Below are 14,295 nucleotides of genomic sequence, written 5' to 3'. Positions count from 1 at the left end.
TTGAAATAACTAAGTTTCGTAATTCAAGGTCAGGCGTTCATTGATAGATTAACACAGATCTTTAATGTATATTTTATACTTTGTGAAATAATACAAAAGTTAGAATAATACTTCGATAATATTTAAAATTTTGTGACAATTTTAAAACGACATAATCCGTAAAAATAATTTTATAAATTACACTTATTCATAAAATAATGATTATTAACGTATAATATATTTATTTTGGTTTTATAACTGGTTTTCCTCTTCTGTACCCGCCCGTCAGGGAGAGCCCTATGTGCTGGAGCCAATTCTTTCTCATTTGCTGTCTCTCGTATTTGACTTCGCGGCGGAATTGTTTCCATTCCTCAAACAACTCTGGTTCCTGGGGGCCGTACGTAGGCTTTTTACTAAAAGCTGCTTTGACAGTCTGTAAAAATTTGTTTAGATTTAAGTATCGAGTTAAGTAAAGTAAGTATTCGATTTAAGTAAAATATATATTTAAATATGCATATTTTATCAATATCTATAATTTTAAAGGAGCTATAAATATAATCATGTTGACTATAAAACAATCAGTTGTATTCTATGTGAATTTTCTTTTTTTCTACTTTTTTTCTTCTATTTTAATCTGATTGCCATATTCAGAATCGGTAATTTGTCACTAGTAAAGCAGTCAAATGCAATAATCGTAAAATCACTCCGTTTGTGCAAGTCGCACTAGGAATGGCTTACGATGGATAAAATACATACCTCAATAACATTGTTAGATCTATATTTCCATAAAGCGTGTGCGATAAAGAGAGGAACTAAAGCTATTCCTAGGTATTGCATGAGATCGCCAGCAACTGAAAAATAATTTGATAAAGCATATTAGGTATGTGTTTAACCTTAAAAGTATGTTGTTTGATGTCTACAGATGCTTTTATCAGCAAATAAATTCCTTAAAACTATCAACATACAATTTATATGATTATTTTAATCTGTACTAGTTCAAATATAAGCAACAACCTTCAACAAATAATTATTCATAATAAACTTAATCTACGTTGATAAATTTGACATTTAATCGCCGAGCAATAACCTATTTTGCGTTATCGTATTTAATGCGTTGCTACTTTACAATTCAAATGAATGGTAAATCAAATTATTGTATTATAAAGGTTTATGTGCTTTTCTGGTATCTTTCAATAACGCTAGGCGAACTTCTTAACTTACTTTTCTTAAATTTTGTCACGAACTTCCAAATTTAAAGTTACTTTATTTTTGTAGCATCGGTCTACTTACTGTAAGCTGCTTTTGGATAGTAGTAATCATCTCCGAACGTTAGAGTGCCTGTAGAGACGAGGGCATAGAAGAAAACAGCAATCATAATAAACGGCGTGAGTATTGCCCAGCAAATACGCCAGTAGAATGACGTTTTCAATCCTAACATAAACTCTATGTCTGTACATAAGTTTTCGAGACCTAAAAAGAAAACTTTGTCATAAGTTTTACAATGAATGTGCCATTTCGGGCATATTTATGTATAGACGGGGCCTTCGTAATAACTGATGGAAATAGTTCCTGTAATCCTGTAAGAGTTCAGCATTGTTGTAAATGGTAATTAAAAAAAGGTAATTATGTTCGACTCTCATAAAATAAATGAACATTTTTTTATATCAAAAGGTGGCAAACGGCCACCTGAATTCTCTATAAATGAGAATATTTCCCCTTCCTATGCGTCCCCTCATCCGCCAAATCCACTTCCCCTTCCCATCCTTTCCTAATAAGAAAATAGTGGGAAGGGTAAAGTTAGACCTCCGGCACGGATACTCATCAGAAGATACGCGGAATTGCTTCCACTTCACGCCTGTCTTTTGTTTTTTATCGGTCGACCCAACAAATTGTTGCGGGATGTTCCACTATGAATATAATATATTTACCGTAAATCCAAAATACACCAATAGTCTCAATGATAGCTGCGAACAGTCTCATAAATGTCCCTCCGTAGTGATCCACCAGCTCTAATATGTATTGACCACCCTAAAATAAAAAAAAATAGTGAGACCTATAAGCAAAAGTAACTCGGTCTGTCTGTACGTCTCGCTTTCACGTCACAAAGTAGTAGTAGTACTAAGCAGATTATTCTAGAACCTGAGAAAGGACATATGCTATTTTTTAATACGAAAAACGGTTGAAAGGGAGGATAAAAAGTTGCGTGGAAATATCATCATTTGTACAGCTAGAAGCTTGAAACTTTTTTAGGCTGATTAGATGTAAATAAATATAATATTCTAATTTTGCATTTTTTTTATTCAATGGTGCACAATAGGGAACAGGGGACGAAAATTTGTATGGGAACATGTAAGGTTTATGTAAATGTTTTGTTGTAATGTTTTATAGGTTTTAGTAAAATACTCAGCCTAAATAATTAAAATGCTACTCGTGAGCAGAGTATTTCACGCGGATGAAGTCGCGAGCACAGCTAGTAAAAGAATAATTTAAATCTATGTGCAAATTTGGGACTTAATAAGCCATAATTTCTATTACATCAATAGCAAGTTGAAAACTTACCGGTGTGACGTAAACCAGTCCTACAAGGAAACCCACGGTGCAACTAATAGCAGCCATGTATAACGTCGGTATTCGGGGAAAGGCGTCCAGTAGTATTGTATTGACAGTGGACAGTAGAGCGACGCCGGATCCCACTCCTAATACCGCCATCATGAGAAAGAAAAGTACCGCGAACAGCTACAAAATAACATAGATTACATGTCTATAAAAATATAATACTAAACTAAACAAAAGTGCATACTCAACACACGAAAAAATCAAAAGTGCTGTGGAGACGAGAGTAGGTACATACTTCGTTGTTCCAACAGAAGACACAACCAATAGCACTTTACAAAACTGGCCGTCTTTTTGATATTTTCTTTACAAATTGTGAGTTAAATTCATTGATATTGCTAGGATACTTGAAAAGAAGACCTGAATTTTGGTAATGATTGTTACAATAGAAGACGGCTATTACACATTTCCATATTTACTAGAAGCTAACAATTCAAGTGTAATTGTAAATTGGATTTTTATGAGAAAAACCGCTAATCAACAGTATGTGTTACGCATTACATTTATTCGTAAGATTCTTAACTCTTTTATTGGATGAATTATAATGAAGTTAATACCTGAGGCACAACTGGAGACTTGGCAATAGCGTCCGGGTAAGATATAAACGCGAGACTGGTACCTCCCGCGCCAATGACCTGACTTACGTCATCGTAGTTTAACTCGTATGCCAAGTTACCCAGCACTCCAAAGATTGTGATGCCTGATATAAGACTCGTGAACGTATCTAAAGTTGTCACGATCATAGAATCTCTGTAAAGGATATAAAGTATTAATAAACTAATCAACATCACATTTTTCTATGGACTTAGCACGTATATTTGTGACAATCGCCATCGTTTTGTTATCGACATAATTTGTATTAAGTACACCAAAAATCTCATTAATCCTTACTCCCTTACTGATATTATACATGCGAAAGAAACTCTGTCTGTCTGTCTCACTTTCACGCCAAAACTTAACCGATTCAAATTAAATTTGGTACACAGATATTCTAGAGCCTGAGAAAGAACACAGGCTAATTTTTAACGCGAAAAAAGGGTTGTAAGAGATTGAAAGCTGAAGTGGAAATTTGTATGGAAGTATCATCATTTTCAACAGTTAGAAGTTTTAAACTTATTTTTTAGGCTGTTAATTTGATTTAAATAATTATGACATTCAAAGCTTCTAAAAGTTTTACCCTCAAAAATGGAAAATAATACGGTATGGGACGAAAGTTTGTGAAAGTATGTGAAATTTATGTGAATGTTTTGTAAGTTTAATATGTTTTACTTAATATTTCATAGTTTTAAGTAAAATAATTAGCTTAAGTCATTAAAAATGCCACCAACACGAAGACTATATTTCACGCGGATGAAGTTGCGGGCACAGTTAGTTTTGACATGATTGACGATGACGATACGAAGGCGCTTCTCGCAAATAGTCGTGCTAGGTACACTGAATGATAATGTTAATCATAATCATTCATTTTGTATGGTAAGAATATTAATCGACAGGATTTTTTAACTAGCATAACTAAATATAAATCAAGACACTTTTCTAAATTGTACAGTGTTTATAAATTTCGGAATTAAAATGTATACAGAGAAATCATAATTAGCCGTTTAATACAAAAAAGAAATAACTGTGATGACGTACCTGTAAACATTTTGTCTAAAGCCATTGTAAGACGAAAACATAATCAATGCACCGGAACACACTGATAATGAGAAGAAAACTTGTGTTACGGCTGCATACCAAACCTACAATGTAAAAACATTAGATTTACAATGTCAATACACTGCTTACCTACATATAAATAATAAATATGGAATCGATTTGAGTGAGAGGGACCCCTTTCATTATATTTGGATCGAATGCAAAGGAAACAAAATGGAAAACTTACCCTAATCTCAAGTATCTTATTCCAATCTGGTGTCACGAAAAATAGTATTCCATTAGCAGCTCCGGGCAGGGTAACAGAACTATAAAATATTACACCTACTCTAACTAATATTATAAATACTTAAGTTTAGATGGATTGATGGATGTTTGTTTGAAGGTATCTCAGGAACGGCTCAACAGACCTTGATGAAATTTGGCACAGATATAGAATACAGTCTGGAAGAACACATAGGCTACTTATTACGTTTTGTTTAATTCCTCCCGGACGGAGTCGCGGGTGACAGCTAGTTAATTTATGAAAATGACGTTGCCATAGATTGTCTTTTTTACAAATAGAAATTTGTCATAGCTAATCCTGAATATGAGAGATAGTGAAGGAATACATATTGATGTATGAAAAATACTCACCGAATGAGTAAAATTATCATAACAACGTAAGGAAAAAGCGCGAGGAAGTAGGACGCTTTTCCTGAACTCTTAACTCCTCTTGCAACGATTACAAAGATTATTATCCACGACGCGAACAGGCATAGTGTTAAGTCCCATAGAGGAACACCTGATAAATAAATAAATACGTTTTAGGTCATTCGTGTTACAAAAAAATATATTAGCTACGTTTTACCTGAAAATAAAACGTTTATTAAACATACTTACCTAATTCGAAGCCTAATAAACATGAGAGTAGCGTTCGTTTTCGTATTGTGCTCATAGTGTACTTCCGGTCCATCACTTCTCCTATCCCCTTCCCTCGTTTCTAGTCAACTCCATTTCCGTACGACTGCAGCGCCACCAAAGGCAGCTGAGACGTTAGACTCAATATTTCTTCATTGCGTCTCTTTGCCACCAGGTAGGATTTAAAAGTATTAGGCTTCGAATTAGGTAAGTATGTTTAATAAACGTTTTATTTTCAGGTAAAACGTAGCTATTAAACAGTACTGTACCGTCATTCGAAGCCTAATAAACATGAGAGACGTGTTTACTATCGCCTGGTGGTGGCGCGAAATAATACGCCAATGTGATCGCTAGAAGTAATAACCTATAATGTGATCGATAGAAGCGATAACCTATAATGTGAAATGTTATTGTTACCATTGTTTACACCAAAAGAGATCAGGTAGAGGTAAGTGAATCATAAGAATTCTTTTGTTTTATTGTGTTACGTACTTATTCGTGTATAAGAAAATAAACAAAAACTTGAAATTTTACATTTGCTTTATTGAGAACAAGTTATTGATTCCTAAGATACATACGTCGATCGAGCGATTGACGAGAAAATCGGAAGATGCAAACATATTATAAATGTAAGTTAAACATACAAGACTAGCTCGTTTAAAGTAAATAGATAATAATCAATCATCAGTTGGTACAAATAATCTTGAGACTGTATTGGAATTAATCATGCTGTTTGTGATATCTTTGCGATAGAATTTCTTGAACGTATTAGCCGATTTCCAATTTCCGCGCACCAAAATATCGTCAAGTGGGAAATTCTCGACCCAGTTTTTCGAGGCCACAGCTGACCTAAAACTTCCAGCAGTAGCTTTAATGCCAGCTTCTTGTAGAAGTTTCTTAACCCATCCTGCTATGATTGTTCTAGATGCAGGTCGAGGGCTTCCAGTAAGGGCAATGAATAGACTATCAGAGTTAGCTACTCTTCTTTTCTCCTGAGAGAGATGGATAAGGTGTTTAACCCAGTGAACAGGACAAAGACGTACATTGTCTTTGTTCGAAATTAATTTCCAAGACGATTGCTGGTGAGTACTAGAGTCGGTCTTTGAACCAAAAGCAGGTTTAAATATAATAACATCCTCCTCAGTAATATAATGTTGTGATGAGATCTTCAAAAGCGTTAAGTCGTGCACCCGTCTCCCCGAACAAAGCAGAAGTATTGCTGCTGTGCACTTTGAAGCTTCATATAAGCTAGAAGTATTAGCATCCTTGGTATTCAAAAACTGTTCCATTATGCTAGTATCCCAGATAGGTGGCTTCTGAGGTCTTTGTTTTTCCAAGGCGATAGCTTTCAGAACATGTCGCACTAAGGTGTGGGAATTTAATTTTTCTTGATTATCGGGATTAGAGAAAGTGACAACAACAGATTTATGTACCCGAATTGTACTTAAGGAAAAACCGTCTTTCTGGTGAAGATCAGCGAGAAACCTCGCTAAATCCGATGCTGTAGGATTGTTTATGCTGATTTGTTGAGCTCGTGCCCAAGATAACCATCTGGCCCAGGCTGGCTTGTATGTTTTTAAGGTAGATCTACGCCAGCTAGCCGATAATAAATCCTTCTGATCCTTAGTCCAACCTGTCAACTGTTTGCTCCACCCCCACATTTCCATATCTCGAGGTTCATCTCCGACACTTTCGGTGGAGGGAGCCCTGTTGTAGTATCGATCAGGACTTGTGACAGATTCTTGATCGTGAACGGAGCGTCCTGAGCACGACTTTTCAAGTCTGGCCTCCAATAAGCGCCCTCCCAGCGAGGCACAATTATCAAATAGGACCCTAGTGCTTTGTTCAGAAGAGCTAGGACCCTGGGAATGAGATGCGGGGGTGGAAACAGCCATGCCAGGTGAAAATTCCATTCCATACCCAGAGCATCGTAATAGGTCGCTTGTTTGTCGGTCCTGTCTAGTGTGCAGTATGTCTGCACTACGTGTGCGTCTCGTGACGCGAAGAGGTCGACTGTTGGCGTGCCCCATTTTTTGAACACGATCTGAGTTAAAGGTGGTAGTAAGTGCCACTCTGGTGTTATCTGCCGACGGGACAGCCGATCCGCATAACAGTTGTAGCTCCCCGGGATATGATACACGGATATTCGAATGTTGTAAAGGTCCAAAATTTGATACACCTTTTTGGTGAGATTTGTCAAAGCTACAGATTTCGTCCCGCCTTCGTTGCGAAGATAAGCTATTACTGACCTGTTGTCGGACTGTATTAAAAGACCCTTGGATGCTAGGGACTTTCCACGAAGATTGAGAACGTTCAGAATCGCTAACATTTCCTTCTGGTTGCAGTGCAACCGTTGTTGAGAATGAGTCCAACATCCCTGCAGCTTTTGGTTGTCCAATATGGCTCCCCAACCCAGATCGCTCGCGTCTGTAGTAAGGTAATGACGGGGAGCGGGAATATGTAATTGCGAGTGAGTTCGACAATTGCGCTGCCACCATATTAGCTCTAGTATGACTTGAGCTGGTAAGGGTAGAGTTTTTATACGGGGACAAGCTAACATTTTGTTGGCCAGCGCTTGCAACGCGCGATAATGGAGACGTCCCCTCTTGACAACGAAACATGCGAAATTCATCATTCCAATAATCTTTTGTAAATCTAACAAAGTTGTCCTTTTCTTGGCTAGTAAATTTGCAGCGAGACTCTCTATTTTTGTCGTTAATCTGTCTGGAAGGTATTTCAAGTTCTGCCAAGGGTCCCAAATCAAACCTAGAAACTCCAGAGCCTTCTGCGGTGTGAGCACCGACTTCTCTGTGTTTATTTCCCAACCTAGGGACCGCAGCAGACTTATAGTGACGAAAATGTGTTTCTGCAGAGTGGCTGCGTCCTGATTTACCAAGAAGAAGTCGTCGAGATATACAAGAATGCGCACACCGCGATTTCGTAGGCACTGAGCTATCCAGTTGGTCAGGCACGCAAATGCCTTCGGCGCGGAACTCAGGCCGAATGGCAGGCAGGTTATTTGCCATAATTTGTTGGCATAAATCAGCCGAAGGAAACGTCTGTGGGCTTGTGCAACCGGTAGGTGAAAATAAGCCTGGCGCAAGTCTATTTTGGCCATCCAGTCGTTTTCTTGTATGAAATCTGGCACGCGCTTGACATTTACAAGCCGAAACTTGCCGGCGTGAACAAACTTGTTTAACCTTTTCAGATTGAAGATTGGCCTTGAGGTGCCGTCGTTTTTTGGACGTAAGAAAATTGTGGATATGAAGCTGGGTGTTACCCGTGCTTCTTCTAGCACACCTTCTAGTACCAGCTTCTTTATAATTTTTGACATTTCCGGGGACACATTTGTTTGGTGTTGAAAATTGGGAGTGTGCAAAGGAGGCTTCTGTTTGAATGGGATGCGGTACCCCGTAACCATTTGGAGTATATGAGGCGGCGCCCCAAGATACTCCCATTGATCGACGTAAACATGAAGCTGCCCTGCACGGAAAAGATGACTCGGCGAGTCAGGTCCTTTTCCTTGGCTGATCTCTCCTATCCCGTCGGGATGAGGGAGAGGTTGCAGCATTTCCTTTACGAGTGGAGTGATCTCCCAGTCGCTTACCATTTCGTCCCCTTGAAGAGTTGTTGAAAGTACCAGGTTTCTTTTGTGGTGCAGGAAAGTTATTCTTCGGATACCCCTTAGATGTTGATGGTTTTTGTGGGCCCCGCGAAGAATGCGGATCGTTCTGCAGGGCAGGTTTGCGATCCTTGATTTTTGGCCAAAAAGCTTTGTTCACTCCACCAGCTTTTTCTATAACAGAGCTAAATTTTTCTGCATTAAACAAGGTCGAGCAAGAAGGGGGGATTTTACGAAAGGCATTTTTATAAAAGGGATCCTTGACGTTTGCTAAAATACCTTCGCGGCGATGTTGGATGAGTTCAGCCCGATGGCCACATACTAACTGGAGTACATCACAGGAAGCCTTACAAAAAATGCCTTCAGTAAAAATTTCGTTAATCTTTGTGTAAATTTCTGTATAATTTAACGAATCTGACAGTTGAGCCCAAATTAAAAAATTTCGCATTTCAGATTGTAACACGTCACGTTGTTTGAGAAGTGCGTATGTGATACCGGCAAATGCTTTTTCCATATTGGCAGAAAATTTTGAATTATCGTAACGCTTTACCTCCTCAATGGGCTCCAGAGACGTAAAACCAGGATTATGTAAACATGACTTTTGAACGTCCGCATAACGAACATTATTCCAGTCCTCCTGATCGAAAAGTTGTAACTCGAACAGCTGCTTAAGCATTTCATCTGGTGTATGAGGAATAGCAGGTTCCTTAATTTTAGTTCCTACACTTAAATTTAATTCCGGTTCCATGACGGGAATGTCTTGATTAGACTCATGCGTATTCGCGTCATTGCCGCCGGAAACCTCTTCGAAAAGCTCACCACTTGCATCCAGATCAATTTGATCGTCACAGTCACATGTTGATTGTGATCGTGGCCTTGTAGCAACATCATTTCCGGATACGGAAGTTTCTTTCGGAATAATTTGCTTTTGGAGAGAAGTGACAGTTTTAATTAAATCCATAATTAACTTACGGTCCTGCTTGATCCTGACTTCCTCCGTTTTTTCTTGCTCTTCCTTTTAGGTTTGCATTTATAGTCTGACGAATAACTGGAAGTATTCGACGAAGCAGAAGCGCTCGACGAACTGGATGAGCTAGATGAGCTTCTCGATCGCTTTCGCTTTCTTTTCTTCTTTTTTTCATCAACCGACTTGGCCAGATGTTTAGATTCCCTTCTTCGCTCCCTCCGGTCCTCGCTATTATCGCCTTCTCCTCCCTGGCTCCGACCTTCCCCTTTGGATGGACACTCCTCCATGATAACTACAAAAAATATTGAATATAACAATTTTAAATTATCGAACGGCAAGGCCGTTAAGCTGCTTTAACATGAATTAAAAAGTTTATTGTACTTACGATTTTCTTGAAAAATAATTACCGCAAATAAAACCTTACGTATTGAAGTACACTACAAACTTAGTCGAGACGGCTCACAGCACGTACGTGGCTAGACACGACCGCCTCTGGCGAGAAACGAAACGCCAATGAAGAAATATTGAGTCTAACGTCTCAGCTGCCTTTGGTGGCGCTGCAGTCGTACGGAAATGGAGTTGACTAGAAACGAGGGAAGGGGATAGGAGAAGTGATGGACCGGAAGTACACTATGAGCACAATACGAAAACGAACGCTACTCTCATGTTTATTAGGCTTCGAATGACGGTACAGTACTGTTTAATAACAGATTTATACAAGGTTCATCCGCAACGGTGAATTTCTACCGTCGTAATATTTGTATAACAACATGTTTACTGGCATTTCACTTATTTATAAAAAAATAAAAAAGAATCAGCAATATGTTTTTATACATGTTTGCCAACAGTATGCGTTACAAGTAAAATAAATAGCTGACTATATTGTAACTTATTTTGTACTTACCAATACCGTCATGAATGCCATCCGACTGACGCAAGACTGTTTGCCTGCAAATAAAAATAAGAGCATTTATAACTTTTTATTTTATTTTAAGAGCATTTTTAACTTTTTTGCTATTTGCGTGTCATACGAAATCAAAACAAAATGAACCTAATTCTAAAGTTTAGTCACCTAACTTTTTATCGAAAAACAATACAATGACTATACTCCTATATTTCAAATTCAATTATTTTAGTCAGCTTTTTCACGTTGACTTAATTAACTGTAGGCATAAACTATCGTATTGATATCAATGGATGATTTTTTACGGAGTTTTATGAAATACAGGATTTTATCCCTAACAAAATTGGCATCTATATTAGGTTTATAAAATCTTGTCAATTTCATATCAAAATGATCTTGTAATAAAACCAAATTTGTAGATATTAATGAGTACTTATCGAATAATTTTATCGAAGCAAAGAAAAGTGCGCAATAACTTACAGTTAGTTTTTTATCAGTTTAGATTTGATTATATAATTGGATTACAGATTATACTATATACCTTTTGTAATAATTTTCAACCCACCGAAACTACCTAATATTTTAACATAATTAAACTAGCAAATCTTGTTCTAGCTTGTATCATTTGTAACGTATTACTTGATCGTTTGGCTTTTAAGTATTTCAAAATTGTAAATATTAAAAGTCACTGATCAAAGTCACTGAGGAGAGTGATCCTAAGAGGATAGAATAGACCGTGGCTTTTAATTGGCAGGGATAACTATACAATCAATACATTATATTGCACGCTCTATACAATTCTGCCGTGAACTTTTGCATAACACCAGAAAACGAAATATTTCCATCATTAACTTACGTGAAATACAACTCGGCACTGCTCACGGGATTACCCTGTATAGAACTCATATTAACGGCTTCACCTGACGGGACACAGTTGAGCCATGATTCATCACACAATGCCCAAGGTAGAGGCGACTGGAAACTCATTGCCAAATAGAAGAAACATAAAGCGATGATTGAAACATAATACGATAGAACGTATACCGCACTTAAGGCTTGAACGTAGCCCGTACCTGAAAAATAAAATTGTCATTAGTCATTGTCAGGCGAAGGCTGATGATGATGATTATGAATCAATTCCCTCGGTGGGTACATACCTTTCATGGCAGGCGATAGAGCCCATATTTTGACACAGTTACTGTTACTAAATTGTCCCAGTACAGTTTCCAAGTAATACATCGATTTACCGATAATAAGAAGGATAATTATATAGGGTATGAGAAATGCTCCGCCACCATTTTGGTAGGCTACGAATGGGAAACGCCATACGTTGCCCAAGCCAACTGAGGTGGCGATGCATGACATGAGAAATTCTAATTGATTATCCCATTTTGGTCGTTCTGGGGTAGCATTTGTATTTTTATTCTGTAAAATATGACAATTTTTTGGCTGTAATTAATTTTTTTAAGCCTAAAAAAGTTAGAAACGTTTTTATTAAATCAAATGTTCGCTCATACATCCACTAAATCATTATCATGACCTCATTTTACTTTATAAAAATTAATTATATTAATAATGAAAAAGAGGGTACTTTTAATTTACAGTAACTTTAACGTTAAACAGCTGAAGTTCTGTAATGCACTTGAACGTCTAGGGAAAAAAATTAAATAATCGCGATAAAATCCGTGAATTAGTTCAATTTAGGTTTTAACTATAAATATACACTATCTTTGTTTGTTGTAATTTAGTTTTTGTAAATGATATAAAAAAAAACTATCGTGTGAAATGTGCAAAAAATATCGTTTGCTTCTACGCAGTTAAAGATCAAGTCCAACAATTAGCGTGAGTATTAATTGAACTTACTTCTGGCTTCTTTGATTCGATGTCACTTTTCAACTGATCAGCTATTTCGGGAGCGGCATCGTATCCATTATTCCATTGACCTCCATCGTCATCTTTTGCGCTACTATTTTGTGAATCCTAGAACATGTAGAAAACATTTTTATATTTTTAAAAGTTTTATGAACTCGTAAGCAATTGATACATTTATCGGTAATCACCATTGATAGTGGATGTCGCACCAACACGCAGCTATGCGCAAACACTAAAAGTAAACTTGCCCAAATGTCTTCACGTACACATTGCAACATAAATCAATCAGATAAAAAGTTTAAGATTACTAAAATTTATCATGTTTGTATATTCACGTGTATATGAAGTAATTTAACTTGTATTTATTATACTTGATTAAATATATCAATATATATTGTAACAATAAAACACCATATTTAGTGTGCTTAAGAAAAATGCTTAGTACTTTAAAAATAATTTATTAGGAAAAATGAAACATAAGCAGCTACTTAAATCAAACGTCTTGCATATTCTATTACAGACCAGTTTTGTAGAGGTGATTTTTTTGGTTTAATTTGAGTTTTCTGCACCTCTTTAAAGAAAGATAGTTTCTTTATGGGGTGGATAACAACAATGAAAACCCATGCATTAACACGAACGCTAAACGTTAATGTTGAACTCCAAGCTTTGATGGCTACTCATGAATTTGGACAAGACCTGTCATGTTCGAAAAACATTACGGCGGCCTAATTGCCGTCAGAGAAACAGTAACTTATTGAAGTAACAAAGAATATTTGGAACACTAGTAAAGAGATCGATAGTCGCATTCTATTAACTGGAGCATTATTTGATAAACTTTATTTCGCCCTTAAATATATAGATTCAATAATTTATAAGTATTCAGTTTGATTTTGACACTTTTAAATTTTTTTTTCGGCATTTCTATCTCTAGAAATGTTCCAGAAATAATCTTGTTACTGTCTTCGTAGTATTTGATCATTGTTAAGTCCTAATCGTAGTGCCAATAGCTGTTCTTAACAGTTTTCGAATTTGCAATTGTTTCAGCTACAACCTAACTCCTAAAATTTCTTCGACGTGGATATTTATGGATTACTTTTATGCCACTTTTTTCTGGTAAATGAATGAATAATCAATGATGGAATTAAACGTCATTAATTTAATTGTACAAAACTTTAATTATTTTATTTTAATTATTTTACACTTTTTACAATCTTTCTTTTATTTCTGTGTCGTTGAAGTAGGAATTCTTTGAAAAAAAAATCCTATAATGTGATTTCATTTTAATCAAATTATAAAAAACAAAATTCATTACTATAAAATTACAATTTAACCATTCTAATACAATTATCGCGGCTATTATATAAAAATAATTAAGGCAAAAATTAAGAAAAATAACTTTTAAAAATATTAAAAATAAACGTGATGATTAACTTTTAATATTTAAAATAGTCATTTGATGACATTAATTAATTGTTAAATACACAACGGATAAGTTCAATTCCTTATAAGAGTTTATTTGACAAAATATGAAATAATACATTTGAAAAATTTCCTTTATGTTTCTGTTTATTTTTAACATTTTAAGTAATGATTTCTAAAAAAATTGTAACATGAGTAGACCTTAAAATAATACGTAAAATAAATTAATATATTATATTTATAATGAATTGTGTAAAAATGTTTAAAAACAAATAAATTATACTGTACAATTATCTTACCTCTTGAATTACGTATAGCAAACAGATTCATTTACATAAATTTATTATAATACTTAACTTTAACTTC

General features: G+C 36.0%; 1 protein-coding gene across 1 annotated transcript; it reads right to left on the bottom strand.

Annotated features, from left to right (window-relative positions):
• Positions 1–212: 212 nt before the first annotated feature.
• Positions 213–12,779, bottom strand: LOC106718065 (sodium-dependent nutrient amino acid transporter 1-like). The gene is made up of 14 exons (XM_045679677.1): positions 12,699–12,779; positions 12,502–12,618; positions 11,796–12,063; positions 11,495–11,711; positions 10,639–10,682; positions 4,882–5,029; positions 4,475–4,553; positions 4,228–4,331; positions 3,150–3,342; positions 2,539–2,715; positions 1,908–2,007; positions 1,270–1,449; positions 736–830; positions 213–412 (listed from the first exon to the last, which is right to left on the bottom strand). Exons 1-14 carry the CDS (start codon positions 12,699–12,701, stop codon positions 221–223), a joined length of 1,917 nt encoding a protein of 638 aa, XP_045535633.1. The 5' UTR covers positions 12,702–12,779; the 3' UTR covers positions 213–220.
• Between the last annotated feature and the right edge of the window lie 1,516 nt (positions 12,780–14,295).

This window comes from Papilio machaon, chromosome 10 (genome assembly GCF_912999745.1).
Source record: "Papilio machaon chromosome 10, ilPapMach1.1, whole genome shotgun sequence".
NCBI lineage: Eukaryota > Metazoa > Arthropoda > Insecta > Lepidoptera > Papilionidae > Papilio > Papilio machaon.
The sequence above is the reverse complement of the archived record's forward strand: the minus strand, read 5'-3'. Positions and strand labels throughout refer to the sequence as shown.

Coding starts and splice junctions, on each gene's coding strand:
- LOC106718065 (XM_045679677.1), bottom strand. Junction 1,450..1,907: donor TGGTGTATTTTGGATTTACG/GTAAATATATTA, acceptor TTTTCTTTTTAG/GTCTCGAAAACTTATGTACA. Junction 413..735: donor GATCTAACAATGTTATTGAG/GTATGTATTTTA, acceptor AAATTTTTACAG/ACTGTCAAAGCAGCTTTTAG.